Source organism: Durio zibethinus, chromosome 20 (assembly GCF_047325235.1).
Source record: "Durio zibethinus cultivar Kanyao isolate XHJ-2024 chromosome 20, ASM4732523v1, whole genome shotgun sequence".
Lineage (NCBI taxonomy): Eukaryota > Viridiplantae > Streptophyta > Magnoliopsida > Malvales > Malvaceae > Durio > Durio zibethinus.
In genome coordinates, this window is record NC_143181.1 from 1,174,989 (window position 1) to 1,189,989 (window position 15,001).

At 32.7% G+C, this 15,001-nt stretch overlaps 3 protein-coding genes and 1 pseudogene across 4 annotated transcripts; 1 reads left to right on the forward strand and 3 right to left on the reverse strand.

The window, feature by feature from the left end:
* Positions 1 to 10: 10 nt before the first annotated feature.
* LOC111315301 (AP-2 complex subunit sigma) lies at positions 11 to 2,193 on the reverse strand. Its single transcript, XM_022916926.2, has 6 exons — positions 2,015 to 2,193; positions 1,817 to 1,915; positions 1,645 to 1,695; positions 1,225 to 1,398; positions 719 to 778; positions 11 to 299 (listed from the first exon to the last, which is right to left on the reverse strand). The coding sequence occupies exons 1-6, from the start codon at positions 2,015 to 2,017 to the stop codon at positions 258 to 260; spliced, it is 429 nt and encodes a 142-aa protein (XP_022772661.1). The 5' UTR covers positions 2,018 to 2,193; the 3' UTR covers positions 11 to 257.
* Positions 2,194 to 2,657: 464 nt separating this feature from the next.
* On the reverse strand, positions 2,658 to 5,617 carry LOC111314781 (hexokinase-2, chloroplastic-like; annotated as a pseudogene). The gene is made up of 9 exons (XR_016330705.1): positions 5,213 to 5,617; positions 4,969 to 5,119; positions 4,694 to 4,876; positions 4,447 to 4,521; positions 4,200 to 4,355; positions 4,013 to 4,108; positions 3,784 to 3,914; positions 3,277 to 3,358; positions 2,658 to 3,142 (listed from the first exon to the last, which is right to left on the reverse strand). The product of XR_016330705.1 is annotated as a hexokinase-2, chloroplastic-like (transcript).
* Positions 5,618 to 6,056: 439 nt separating this feature from the next.
* Positions 6,057 to 13,609, forward strand: LOC111314782 (WEB family protein At1g75720-like). Its single transcript, XM_089749527.1, has 2 exons — positions 6,057 to 6,505; positions 12,881 to 13,609. The coding sequence occupies exons 1-2, from the start codon at positions 6,365 to 6,367 to the stop codon at positions 13,364 to 13,366; spliced, it is 627 nt and encodes a 208-aa protein (XP_089605653.1). The 5' UTR covers positions 6,057 to 6,364; the 3' UTR covers positions 13,367 to 13,609.
* An 849-nt stretch (positions 13,610 to 14,458) lies between these two features.
* LOC149513007 (uncharacterized) lies at positions 14,459 to 14,742 on the reverse strand. Its single transcript, XM_089749670.1, has one exon. The coding sequence runs from the start codon at positions 14,714 to 14,716 to the stop codon at positions 14,459 to 14,461; it is 258 nt and encodes an 85-aa protein (XP_089605796.1). The 5' UTR covers positions 14,717 to 14,742.
* Between the last annotated feature and the right edge of the window lie 259 nt (positions 14,743 to 15,001).

The window sequence follows — 15,001 nt, forward strand, 5'->3', positions numbered from 1 at the left end:
GTACCAAAAATAGAAAACAATAGAAGCTCCTCCATTTTTAACTTCGGTATCTTCTCCACGCTTCCATTAAACATTGCACAAACGGCTACAAGAGAAAATGAGTAACGAGATACAACGTGTTTCAGTTTTCGAATAATACAAGGAAGAATTGGCTGCGCAAAAGAGGTTGCAAATTATAAAAACACCAAAAAAAAAAAAGCAACAATTGAGAAAATTTGACACAAATAGCACAGTCCCTCTTTCATGAAGAATCATCTTTACTCTAGCTTCTCCAGCTCCCCCATTCTCTCTATGATAGCCTGCCAGATGCAATAAGACTTAACCTCAGTGCTAGTTTCAAAGCCATCAAACATTGTCATTGCCTCTTTATAACAGGAAAAAGGAACATTTTGCTTAAAAGAGATCTTATTGCAATAATTTTCAAAGAGTACATGCCTAAGAGCATTTTGGTAAAGACATGCAAAACAACTATGAAAAATAGAAGACCACAAATCTGAGCTTAGATTACTCCAAAAGAAGAAATATAATGTCAGTACCACTGCTACAACTAACAATTCGAAGGGTAATGATGATGATGACAGAGAAGCAGATGAAAAACAAAAGGAGGTGAGGTAAAAAGATGAAAGAGGAAGGAGGAGAAAAGCTGCAATGGTGATAAAATTAACCATACAACCATCAACATGAAATAGCAGTTAAACGTCTCCAGAAAAATGCATACCTTTTTGCTTGTTTCTTGAAGCTCTCCAGCAAGAATGAATTCATCAAGTATCAGATAAACCTTCAAGAATTTCCAAGGAAAATGGTAAAGTGTATTGCAGAGTAATACAACAATCAGCAATAATGCATGTGTTAACACTGACAGGTAGAACATATACTCAAATTCATATCAACAATCAGTAAGGCTACTGGTTACTTCTCAATGATCAAGTCAAAGTATGATTATCCTAACAAATGAACATATCAAAGCAGGCAAGACAGCAAAACTAGCTTTCACATGCAGAAGATAAAGATTGCAAAATGTAAGTTGAAAAGGCAATTCAAGAAGTGTTGAGACCTGATCAAAGACCCCTTTCACAAAGTCAATTGGAAATGAAGCAAAATGAAAGAAACGATGTCTTTTAGGTTATTGAAACTGGCAGCTTAAAATGAATCAGGTAGAAAATTACAATCCAGCAAGTAATGTTCATGCAAAAGTTAAAGACAACTATTAGAGTAGTTACATACCTTGTGAAAATTAAAAACCAAGTCTAGCTCACAAACATTGCTGAAAAAATGGTCCAATATCTCCACAAATAAATGGATGCACTCCAAATATGCCAACTCATTATCCGTTATGTCAACGCACAATGAGAAAAATAATCCGGCATACCGCCTGTAGATTACCTTGTGCGTACGAAACTACAAAAAAATATGCATACAATCAATCAAACATTCAGTAATTGCATACCTAAAGTCTAGATCTTTGCCCCTGCTTTTATATTTCTTCAATTTTCTTGTTAATTTCTTTTGCGGTTCTTCTCTAAAGCCATAATCAATAAAAAAAAATTAAAGCAAAAACTTTTCTTACTCTTTCTACAATTTTTCCTAAGCAACCAAATAAAAAAAGTTAACAGATTTAAAACGAGAATCGGAAATTTCACTAACCTCAACGAAGTTAGTAAATTTTGGATCTCTGTTAACCACCAATCGATGAACCTGTAAACGTACAATCAAAATATTCAAGAACCCTAGCTAAGAAATTCCCCCAAATTCCAAAATTATAGAAAAGAAAAAGTCAACATTTTCGAATAATCAATAAAAAGGGAAAATGTAATACCTCGTATTCAACCTTGTGCTTCTCGGAATCCTCGAGAGGAACATAGTATTTGGCTAGACGAGTCTTGCCTTGCCTGTTTTGCAACAAAATGAATCGGATCTGCCATGATTAAAAAACAACACAACAAAGAGATCAACATTTTGTACACTTCGGGGAAGGGAGAAAAAGAGTTAAAATTTAACCAGATGAAGTTGGTACCATTGTCGGAACCAAGGAATTGCAGGAGTTAATAGGCAAAGGGTGGAAATCTAGGGCACGAACATGGTACGAAAATGTTTTATATGTCGTTTCGCAGTTGGTCGAACTCGACAGGTTTGAAATTTTTACAAGATGGAAAGGAACCTTATGGTGTAATGACGCAGACGGATAGACCCGTATTCTTCATTGTTTAACGGCGTTCGTAACCGTTGATATGTTTTACTTTCAAGTTACAATTTTGAGGGTACCTTTTACTACAAAATTATAAGTTTTATTTTCATTATTTAGTTAATAAAATAATTTATATATATATATATATATATGAACGTCAAACATGAAATTTAATTAATTCATATACTCATGTTGACATTCAACATGTCAACAGTTCAAGTCAGCATCTGTAATTTTTTTTATTGGTTTTTCTCAAGTTAATTTTTTTTTTTTGTAAAAAAAAATTCATACACATAAAGTCACTAGTAGTATGATTTATCATTTATATATCACAAATTTGTGCCAAAAAAAAGTTATATGTATAATAGCACATACAAAAAAACAAGAATTATTTTTTTAATACTAAAGTTTGACAAAAAATTGAACCATAACTATGATGGTGATACAATTACAAGAAAGATGTCATTGATTTCATAGTTATTGGCTCTACAAATCTGGATTGAATTTCTGAACTTTACCATGTTCTTCAAGGTTCTGTTATTCTTAAACAGATGCTTACTACAATTACATTACACATGGCAATAGTTTTCCCTTGTGGATGCGATAAGGTTGACCTGCCTAATAGTTGTTGTCATACTTGGAGTTTGTAGCAGCCAAGAGAGCTGCCCCAATCCCAGAGCCATCCTTTGAATGCTCTATGACAATGTTGTGGGATGTTTCAGGTCCAAGAAGCTCTGCGACGGCCTCTTTTAAGTATCTTCTGTACTGGGGGTAGCGCTCATACATGCCCCCATCCATTGCCACTACCGTTCGTTTTCCGAAGATGGCACCTTTGGAATCCTACTCTATCTTTTGGAGAATCCCCACTATTCCAGCACCAGCTAAACGTCCAGTTCGCTTCACAATGGTGTCGCAAACGTCTAGGACTATCTTCCTCGAATTTAGGTTGGACTCAACCTGATTGCAAGATTGGAAGTTTAAGCATGGAGAAAAGGCTTCATGCCTTCATCTATAATTTCCATATATGAAATTTATATGCAGAAACATTGAAACTGAAGTTCAAAAGGTTAGAACAATCACGAGAAATTTACCCCGACTACATCATATAGGATTGATCCAACAGTCTGCAGATCGCATGTGTTGTCCTGCCGCATTGCAGACAAATCTTGGGTTCTACAGATCACAATTCAAGATATAATTCAGCGATAGGATCTTTTAAGTGAAAAGTGAGGATTTCTGCAGAGAGTCAATTTGAAGAAATATCAGTTGACTATGTGTGTTAATAAGGCGAAAACCATTGTCTATTAGGTCTTTTGGTAACTTTGGCTTTCAGAAAATGCTCCCACTTCAAGGTTTTAGCTGGAAACTAGTTTACTTACCGCTACAATTTTTAATAGGAACAAAAACTGAATCCACTTTTAAATTAGTGAAGAAAGCACATGGACGCATAACTCGGTGACTTCAAAAGATAATAGCCTTATGAAGCAAATTTTATTTACTACTCTGCCAATTTACAACTTGATTGATAGATATTCCACAGCATGTAATCAATATGTAGTACCAAATCCTTGGCTCTAATATTATTGAAGAAGAATTACCTGAGTACAAAAGGCATGGATAATTTTTTGGGCACAGATTCGCCAAAAAGAGCACCTTCTTCAGCCATATTCAGCAGGGCTCTTCGTGCAATTTCACCAAGGTACATTCCAGAGATTGTCTTCTCAAATATCTTCAACAACATATGAACAACAGTTGATACGCATACAGCCAGTACTTGACCGCCAGGAGTTAACATAGAATAATATGATTATAAAACCATGAGCTTGCCTGCTCCCCAGGATTGATACTAGCTGCATCCATGTCTTTATCAAACACCATTAGAGGAAGGCCTTTTGAAAATGCTCCCCACTCAAGGTTGACAATCTGTACAAGGGAAATGTCCAGATATAAGGTTTGCAAGTTGAATGAGAATTATGGTTGTCGAACATAGAGAAAATATGAGACTCTTACTCACAGTATTTCCAGAAGGAGAAAACTCGCCTTGCAATTTAGGAATAGCATCCATCCGTTCTACATAGCAAGCATTTGTTCCTGTACCCAAAATGACAGCAACCATGACATCATCCTCCCAGTATCTAGCTCCAGCCAAAGTTCCAACCGTATCAGTCACCTACTAAGCCTAAATCAATTAGAAACTGATTCTATATTGATCTAGAACAATTTTCATTGACAAAAAACATAACAAGAACATTTATATATACCAGCGCAGACACTCTCATATCTACTCCTTTCCTATTTATAGCTTCATTCAAGCAAGCAACCACATCTTTTCCAGCCTGCATACAGATTTTAAACATGAAAGTATGCCAATGAATAACTAACGTTAATAGTTCCCAAAGATTCAGTCAGTTGAGTTGATATCTTCTGTAGTATTTATTAATGAAAGTACAATATAGCTCATGGCTCTGAACTTTAAGAGCCAAACCAAAAAAAAAGAAGAATACAAACCGTTCCTGAGACTGCAAAACCCTTGGTCCACTTAATCAGAATTCCAGAATCAATAGATGTCTGCTTCACAGGGAAAGAGAAAGTGAGTCCAATATCCCTTTTCCTTCCAGGAGGTAAGTGAAATTTTCCACCTTCTTTTTGCGCAAAATTTGCCAGCACGGAAGCTATAAAATCGAATAGCTACTACAGCATCAAGACATACCACATTTAACAAGATGAATACAAACAAATTTGCCCGTAAGAGATTCAACGTCCTCAAAAAAAAGGGAGCAGACCTCAGAGGTAGCAACCATGATTTCTTGTGGGATGGAAACTTGCTCGAATTCAGTGGCGATCACGCGCTCATCTTTCCCACCTAACTGAACTCCCAGCACCCAAAAATTGGTTCCCCCGACATCCAACGCATAAAACAATCCTTTTTCGTTCCTTTCAACAATATTACTCTGTTTTCTTAGATTTAATAAGAAAACCAAGTTAAAGTTAAAACGTAAGTTAAAACCTTGAACCCTTTGAACGTACCCGGTAGGCAAGCTATCAACGTAGGTAAGGATCATCTTGAGATCGATACCGCCATCAACAGCAAGTCCAGCACGCATTTCAGCGGACATGGAGTCAGCCACGTGGCGAAGGACTGGCAAAGGAGAGGCACAGTCTTTCTGTAGCTTGGTCAAGATGGGAGCCACTGACATGGTGCTATATCGACGGCCATCCTTAACGCAGGCACCCCCTCGTGGATCGTCTGATGTAGAACGGTCCAACGGCTGGCGACGTTGCAGTTGCGGTTGCAGCGACCAACATTGCACTTAACAGTTAAGCTCAAAAAACAGAAGAAAGAAAAACAAACTTTATTTTGTACGAGGATGGCAAAGTCTGAACACTTTGGGTAATTTTTTTCACTATATTTAAAAACGTTATTCCTGTTAATAACAACCAAACGGTTTCTTTACCCTCCAGATGGTTTTTGGGATAGAAAAAGCAAAGAAGCAGTTTGGAAAGACAAGACGATGTTGACACAACATCTCTGCTTTGTTGTTGTTCGGTCAATCGTATTTTGATGATGTTTTTTTATTTGTCCTCTTTGGGATACTCTCATATGCGATTGAGTGCACGATAAGAGACTAACATGTTGGGGACCCATAAAGGACAAGGCTAACAGATCAGAGAAAGTTTGAAAACTTTCACACTCTATTGAAAGGGTAATTGGAACTAACTTGTTTTATAATTGTGCCAACATCATTCGGATTGTAAAGGCTTTTGTTTGAGAGAAACCAACATGAAATTCTCACTCCTCACTCACGGGAAAGATAACTATCTTGCAAAATTTGGCAATTTGCTGCTTATTAAAACAATTAGAGAAGGGGCCTCAAACTCAAAGGAATAGTTAAAAGTTCCCTGTCTTGCGCCTAATAAATAGGCGGCAGTCAAATTTTACAAGACCAAAAGCCCATTCACCCCTCCTGCTTCACCTTCAAATGTGAACAGAATTCCAGTGAAGTGGACGCCAAGTAACGAAGCTCCCTTCCCACGATATTTCTTTTGCTCCACCCCATATCACATTTAGCTACTTGTAACCCACCTCTCCATCTCCTCTTCCTCTCTCAAATATCCTATTAACAGGGTTCACTCGTTGCCAGCTTTCAATATTCAACCTTCATTTCTCTGCCAAAGTTCATGAGCATGGACGGTGAAGGGGGGATGATCAAGAGGGCAGAAATCGATACCAGGGCACCATTCAGATCGGTTAGAGAGGCCGTCGCTTTGTTTGGAGAGAATGTTCTAGCTGGTGAACTTTACGCCACCGAGCTCAAGGAGGTAAATTGGAACTGTTTTTTTCTCTTCCGATAAATACTCTTTCTGTATTGTTTGGTAGCCATGCTTGAGTACTTTGCTTTTCAACACTGAAAAATGTTTAATCTCATGTGACAACGATATAATCGTAGGAAGAACAAAGTACATAATATCGCTATTGTCAACGAGCTGAATATTGTATTTTGCCGGTCAAATTTATTATATTTTCGTAGTTAATATGATGCTTGCGGTGACTTGTGTGTGCTATCTTTCGCATGCTAAATCCAAGTACTAATTGTATATGTATTGTCCTGAGATATGCTTGTTTGTGGCTGAGTGCAATTGTTACGGTTAAGCTGTGGTACTCCCTGTAGTTTTTGCCTTTATCATGTGATGGAATAAATGTTAGAAAATTTTAAAAAAATAGAAATAATATGAAAGAAGAAAATATAGTATTGAGGCGTAAAGAATATTATCTTAAAGATAATTATATCTATAAGATATAATAAAATTTTAAAATTTTTTAAATCAGAAGTAGTTAAATTGATCAGACAAAAAGATTTATTTATAACAAATGAACAATCACCAATTAAGTCAATTCAAAAAGTTATGATATTTTATATAATCATATTTTTTTATTTAAATAAAATTTATTTAAATAGTCATATTTTCTCTGTTCAAAACATGTATATTTAGAATTGATAATATTTCGAAACAAATAAATAATCAAAAAAATTTAAAAGATTTAAAAATTAAATTTATTTGTCAAACAAGTCTAAATACTCCTATTGCCCGAGTGCCTATCTTTTGACCTTTAAAATTATTTGACCCACTAAAAAAACTTCTAATAAGCTTAAATGACTTAGCTCACTTTAATACTTAGCTTAATTACTTAATTAACATAAGTAATTTCTTTTAAATCACATATAAATAATATTTCTACTCAATGTGAGATACACTACATTTTAAACTACCAATAATACATAAGCAATTTCTTTTAAACCATATCTAAATGATCCTTCTACTCAATGTGGGATACACTACATTCTAAACTACCAACAATCCCTCACTAGTTTGGAATGTTGGTGCTTCATATTTAACCTTTCACACAAATAAATATTATGAATACAATAAGGTATATTTCGATTTAAACCTTCAATTAGCATATATACCTTAAAATTCTAACAAAGTTGATAATATCAACAGATTAAATCTTAACTCCTAGTGTTAAAATTAAAGATATAATACACATAATACTTATTTAATATTCTGTTAGAAGTTTATAACCGCTTTAGCACTATTATGGTCATGTGTTTATCCTTATTCATAAACATTTACAAAAAAGTTTTTAATTTTCTTATTGAAGCGGCACCACTTCTATGTTTATATAGGCGGAGTTTCTTATTTATGTCTCCATTGCTATAGATTTTAAATTATAAACTTCATTAAGAGTTTAATCTCATCCTTTATTTAAGCAATGGTTTACACTAGTATTCCAAATATTTAGAATGGGTTGACTAGTGTTTATAGACACATAACAATAATTTGTTGTTACCTATTAAACTTTGCAATTAAAGGTTATTAATTCAAAGTTAGGTTTCCATTATTGGTGAAATTTTAAACCCATTCCACTTATGGTACTTCTTACCAAATTTCTAGGTAATGGCTTGGTAAGAGGATTTGCTAAGTTGTTAGCAGATTTAACATATATTATGGTAATCACCTTATTTTTTATCAATTCTCTAATATAATCATGTCTTAAACTAATATGTCTAGATTTTTCATTATAAATTTCATTGTAAGCTCTAGACATAGTAGTTTTACTATCACAGTACAAGAAAATGGTTGTCATTGGTTGTGGCTACAACTTTATATCCATTAATAAATTTCTTAGCCATTCAACTTCCTTACCTACTGCAGCTAAAGCTATAAATTCAAATTTCATAGTTGAATGTGAAATGTAAGTTTATTTTTTGGATGCCCAACTAATTACACCACCTCCAAAGGTAAACATCCATCCTAAAGTGGATTTATTATCACTTATACTAGTGATCCAACTTGCATCTGAATATCTTTCCAAAACAGTTGGATATCCAGAATAAAATAAGCTAAATTCTTTAGTTCTTTTAAGGTAACCTAGAACTTTTCCTATAACTTTCCAATAACTTATACTAGGCTTACTTGTATATCTTGATAACTTGCAAACAACAAAAGCTATATTTGGCCTAGTACAATGAATAGCATACATAATACTTCCAATAACACTTGCATATTCAAGTTGTACAATTGCATAACCTTGATTTTTTGTTAGTTTTATACTTGTATTATATGGATTATTGGCTTCTTTTATATTAAAATACTTAAACTTATTAAGCAATTTTCAATATAATGACTTTGATTAAGTATGAAATCCTTGTTATATCTTTTAATTTTAATTCACAAAATGGTATCAACTTTATTCAAATCTTTCATTTTGAAATTAGAAATCAGATACCTTTTGGTTTCATTTATGCCAATCATATTAGTATTAAAAATTAGCATATCATTACATAGAGACATATTATAACTACATATTCTTTAGTAAATTTTTAGTAAATGCGCTTATCCATTCCATTATGTTTAAAACCATTGGCTACTATGGTTGAATCAAACTTTTCATGCCATTGTTTAGAAGCTTGCTTTAGCCCATAAAATGAATTAATTAATTTACAAATTTTATTCTCGTTACCTGAAAGAATAAAACTTTTTGGTTATTCCATGTATACCTTTTCTTTTAAGTGACCATTTAAAAAGGTTGTCTTAACATCCATTTGATGCACATGTAATTTATAAATGGAAGCCAAAGTCATAAGAACTTTAATGGATATTATTCTAGCTACTAGAGCATATGTATCAAAATAATCAATGCCTTCTTTTTGTTTAAAATCTTTTGTAACTTTTGTACAGAACCATCTATATTATATTTCTTTTTAAACACTCATTTACATCATATAGGTTTACAACCTGGAGATAAATCTACCAAGACCCATGTATTATTGGACATAATTGAGTCTATTTCATCATTAATAACCTCTTTTCAAAAAGCAACATCTCTTAAAATCATAGCTTCATTAAATGTTTTAGGGTCTTCATCTATATTTAGTAGAATTGGTGTTTTATTAAGCACTTTGGTTCTATTTTCTTATACTAGGAATACTATAAAATCTGGAGAAACAAAATCAGAAGGTAAAAGATTCTCTTTTCTAGTTCTTTTGCTCATTCTAAGTTCAACATAATTATTACTTTCATTTCTTTTATTTTCAGTCATAGAAATCATTTTAATTTATTTTTTCATTTCAGTATCACATATAAACTTATTTTCAAAAAATTCTACATGAATAGATTTAAAAATAACATTAGTATTTAAATCAAGAAGTCTATATGCTTTTCATAACCAACAAAAATACTTTTTCTAGGTCTTAATTTTGATTTATAAAAATTAGGTATTTTATAAAAGACAATGCACCCCACACTTTAAAATAATCTAAATTTGATTTTTCATAATTCTAAAGTTCATATGGTGTTTTCAAGAATTTTTTTGAAAGAATTCTGTTATGTATATGGCATGTTGTTAAAAATGCTTATCCTCAAAGATTTAGAGGTAATTTAGCATTTAACAACATACTATTTACCATACCAACTAAGGTTCTATTTTTTCTTTCAGCTAAATCATTTTGTTGAGGTGCATAAGGGGTAGTCTTTTGATAAATAATTACATTATCTTCACACAAAAAAAAGAAAATGAATGTGAAAAATATTCACCACCCCTATCAGTTTGAAAATTTTTGATTTTCTTCTCTTTTTGATTTTCAACAATTGATTTATATTTTTTGAATTTATCAAAAACTTCATTTTTTGTTCTAATTAGATACACAAAAGTATAATGAGAACTATCATCTATAAATGTTATTTAATACTTTTTTTCCCTTTGTTAATAAACCCTTTAACTCACAAATATTAGAATATATGAGTTCTAACAATTCTGTATTTCTTTAAGCTTTAGAAAAAGGTTTCTTAATCATTTTTGTTTTAACACAGATTTCACATTTAATGTCATGATTTTTTGATATGTTATATAACCATGCTTAGTCATATGATTTATATATTGATAATTTAAATGTCATAATCTAGCATGCCATAAAAAAGAAGAATGTTCAACAATATAAGTAGAAACATTATTTATTTCTTCAATACTTACTTTAAACATACCATCATTAAAATATTCTTTTCTAATGAATACACCATTTTTGGACACTATAACTTTATTAGACTCTAATACAATCTTAAAGTCTTTCTTACATAATAAATTTGTAAATACAAGGTTATTTTTAATCTCAGGAATATGAAAAATATTAAATAAAGTTAGTTTCTATCCTAAGATGAATTTCAATTCAATCGTTCCTTTTCTTATAACTTTGGCAGGAACATGATTTCCTATAAGAATATTCTTTGGTCTCTTGTATTCTTCATAATTCTTGAACTGCTCTTTGTTATTGCAAACATGAATTGTTGCACCAAAATCTAGCCACAAATCAAATGACTTATTTGCAATAGTCATATAAACTTCAATGATCATTCCAATTTGCATGTCAGTCCCCATTGTAATAAGTTCATTAATTTCTTGCTTAACTAGATTTGTCTTGTTTTCAGAACTAGAACCAATTTTAATTCCAACATTTTTAAATTTGTAATCTTTAATCAAATGTCCTTTCTTTCCACAATGAAATCACATTTTGTTCTTGTTAAATTTGGATTTCTTAAATCCATTCTTCTTAACTTTAAAATTATTTTGAAATTTATTAGAAGATTTGTGAGTTTTTTCAAAATTTTGTCCACTCACATAGTTCACATTTGAACTTTCAAAAAAGAATGCATCTCTTGCACGATTTTTTGTTTTAATTTGTATGTGAGTATGAAATTCTTCAATATTGAAAGCATCTATTGAATACAGAACTTTCTTCCTATATCCATTCCAAGAAAGAGAAAGTTTTGACAAAATAACTTCAATTTGAAGTGAATCAGGAACCTTAATTTCCAACTCAATTAACTTAGAAACCAAAATTTATAACTCGTGCACTTGGTCCATGATTGGTTTGTCATCAGTTATTGAAAATTTAAAGTATTTCAAATCCAAAAACTTATCAATACCTTTATTTTCATTCATGTACTTATGTTCAAGAGTAGTTCACATCTTTTTTGGTGTTTTTATATTTCTGTATAAATCATATAGACGATCAGATAATGAATTCAAAATATAACCTTGACAGACTAGTTCATCTTCTTCATATTTACTTCTTATTGCCTTAAGAGCATCAAAATCTTTAGGAGTTGGTTCCAAATTTGAATCAAGTACATAAAACATCTTCAATGCAGTCAACAGAAAAACCATTTTGTCTTTCCACCTAATGTAGTTTGATCCATTAAAACGATCAAGTCTGATTATATCTTGATTTTGAAAATGAGCCTTCATGCTTGATTTCAAATCCGTAGTAGCAGTAAGGACAACAGTAAATGTAGTATCCATAATTGCCTTTAAATTGTTAAAAAATAAAAAAAAAACAAAAATAATATGAAAGAAAAAAATATGGCTTCGAGGTGTGAAGAACACTATCTTAAAGGCAATTATGCTTATAAGATACAACAAAACTTTAAAACTTTCTAAATCAAAAGTAGTAAAATTGTTCAGGCAAAAATATTTATTTATAACAAATGAACAATCACCAATCAAGTCAATTCAAAAAGTCATGACATTCTGTATTATCATGTTTTCTTGTTTAAATAAACTTTATTTAAACGGTCATATTTTCTCTATTCAAAATATGTTTATTTAGAATTGGTAATATTCTAAAATAAATAAATAATAAAAAAATTAAAAGATTTAAAAATAAAATCTATTTGCCAAACAAGGTTAAGTGCTTCTAGTGCCCAAATGCCTATCTTTTGACTTTTAAAATTATCTGACCCACCAAAAAAACTCTTAGCAAACCTAAATGATTTGGTTCACTCCAATACTTAACTTAATTACTTAATTAACATAAGTAATTTCTTTTAAATCATATATAAATTATCTTTCTTCTCAATGTGAGATACATTACATTCTAAACTACCAATAATACATAAGTAATTTCTTTTAAACCACATATAAATGATCTTTCTACTCAATGTGGGATACACCACAGTCTAAACTACCAACAATAAAGGTGTAGAAGGGGAGGATTATCCATCAAGCAAGCATGCATCTACTCTGTCATTGTCTATAGTTTCCTTGGAAAATGTTCAAAGGCTTCTAAGTTCATCAATTGATCTCTAGACTTGTTTATATTTCATTTTATATTTCATAATTTTAATCACTTCTGACAGATGCATGGTGAAGGAAGTGGAAATGGTCCTTCCAGGCTGGGAACTGTTACGGCTGAGCTTGAGGAGACAAAACATGACCTTCAAATGGCCAGAGAAGAGAGTATGCTAATGGCAAATTTCCTTTCTTCTCTTCAAGAAGAGCTTGAACGAACAAAGAGAGAACTGCAGCAAATGAAGGAACGAGAAACCGAGAAACTAATGATGGAGTTTGAGATCGAAGACGTTAAGATTGTCCCAGACTCGACAAAATTTGAAGTAAAAAAAACACAAACATCTAATGATGAAGGAACAGAGTTTCAAAAGAAGAGATACGTGACATTTGCTAATCCACTTTTAGCTCAAGTTATTGTTCCCCAAGGTGTCAAACAGCTCGAGAGACACCCTTCACTAAGAAAGAAAAAGAAGAAGCCATTGATCCCTCTGATTGGAGGGATATTTTCCAAGAAAAAAGGAAGCCCAGAAATTGCATCACCACGAAGTCCCTGAATTACTTAACAGTTCGAACATAATACTTTCAGTTCAAACAATAATTATCAACTGAATTTACTTGTTCTTTTTGTGAAGTTCCATATTTCTTTCAATTTCTTTTGTATAAACTTCTAACAGCAGTACGCATAAACAGGCTATGGATGTTATACGAGAGAGTTATGTAATAAAGTTCTCTTTTGTCAATGTGTGCGACTTGACCTTTTGCAGTTTCTATTGGTCTAGACATGATTCTATTTCTATTGGTCTCTTTTAGTCTCGCCCAGTTTTACTCATAATCTGACATACTTATTTGTACAAGTTCAAACACAAAGATGGAAGAGCTACTAACTGCTAAGCGGCTAGCTTTTGTAATTCTTAATTAGTGGATCAACACTATAATCAGCTTTCAATTAGTATGGCTTGTGTCCCTGTCCGGGGACAGGGAGGGCATAGGGCTACACATATATGGATTTTGCAGCTACCATGGTTCCAAATAGTAGATCGTCCAGTCCAGAGGCCACATCAATTTGGTTTAGGGACCATTTTAATTAGTTACGAGAGACCGAAAGCCCCAAATAGACATCATTTACCAGCCCCTTCCCCAGCCTCAGAGTCTGAGAATTGGTCCATCCTCTTTGATGCTTTACCTAGCACATAACATTTTACTTTTCCTGTACATAAACTCTTTTCATTTACTAGCTAAAAATCCCAATGATAAATAAAAAAAAATGGCTAATAATCTTATCAGTTTGAAGAAAAAGGATCGATTTGAGAACTGAAAGCAAAGTACTTGATTTATTCATTTTCATTGACTTTTCTTAGTAGGAGGCGGTGGACTAAAGTGGGGGAATTTGCTGGACCTTCAAGTAGCCCTGTTGGCCCATTAAGGGAATCAAACAAACAAAACCATTTTCATATGAAGATTATCCTCAATGCACAAAAAGAGAACAAACATTCCAAATTTCCAACGTTTCATTCAATGGTAGATTCGTTAACCCAAGGAGGAAAAGACTATCACTTTAAAAAACTGCTATGTATTAATATAAAAAATTAAAAAAAAAGCTTCAACCCAATATTATAATTTGAAGTTTTGATTAACAAAGCATATGATCAAACCAAAGCATCAGATTTTCGACCATCCAAAATCCCTTCTTGTGATGACTCGTTGAAGAACTCAATGCAGTCAGCAATGGCCTCGGTGTAATGCGACTGGGACGAGTAAGATGAGCTGCATGAAGTCTTTCGTGGATCAAACCTGTCACAGTTCTTTTGCTTGGTAGCCATACTTAACGTGCCAGAAGATCCACCAGAAGGAATAGAAAATAAGAGCCGCATAAGAATCTTGCGGAAACGGTTAAACAGCTTCATTGCGGAGAAGTTTAACTTGAGAGAGAGAGACCTGGATTGAGGTGTTTTTTCTTGGTGTATTTCACAGCCTCTTACTTGTATAACAAAGCTCTCTCTTTGAGGCCTGTACATTGTAAATTTGTAGTAATGGTATTTCCTCTTTCTCTTTGTTTTTGCTTGCCAGATGCCCTCCGGGAAGTGTGATGCTATCATGTGTCATTTTGATTGTGAAGATATAAAAAGGGCAAGGTTTTCAAAAGGATGTGTTTATTCTATACATTTTGGACCCTCAAAGTGCATATTGAG

What these genes read in the sequence shown, in the direction of transcription:
- LOC111315301 (XM_022916926.2), bottom strand. An exon ending in AATTTACTAACTTCGTTGAG is followed by an intron (nt 1,399 to 1,644) that starts GTTAGTGAAATT and finishes ATTTTTTTGTAG; the next exon opens with TTTCGTACGCACAAGGTAAT. An exon ending in TGGTTTTTAATTTTCACAAG is followed by an intron (nt 779 to 1,224) that starts GTATGTAACTAC and finishes AAATTCTTGAAG; the next exon opens with GTTTATCTGATACTTGATGA.
- LOC111314782 (XM_089749527.1), top strand. Translation starts at nt 6,365, where the DNA reads ATGAGCATGGACGGTGAAGGGGGGATGATCAAGAGGGCAGAAATCGAT. An exon ending in ACGCCACCGAGCTCAAGGAG is followed by an intron (nt 6,506 to 12,880) that starts GTAAATTGGAAC and finishes CACTTCTGACAG; the next exon opens with ATGCATGGTGAAGGAAGTGG.
- LOC149513007 (XM_089749670.1), bottom strand. Translation starts at nt 14,716, where the DNA reads ATGAAGCTGTTTAACCGTTTCCGCAAGATTCTTATGCGGCTCTTATTT.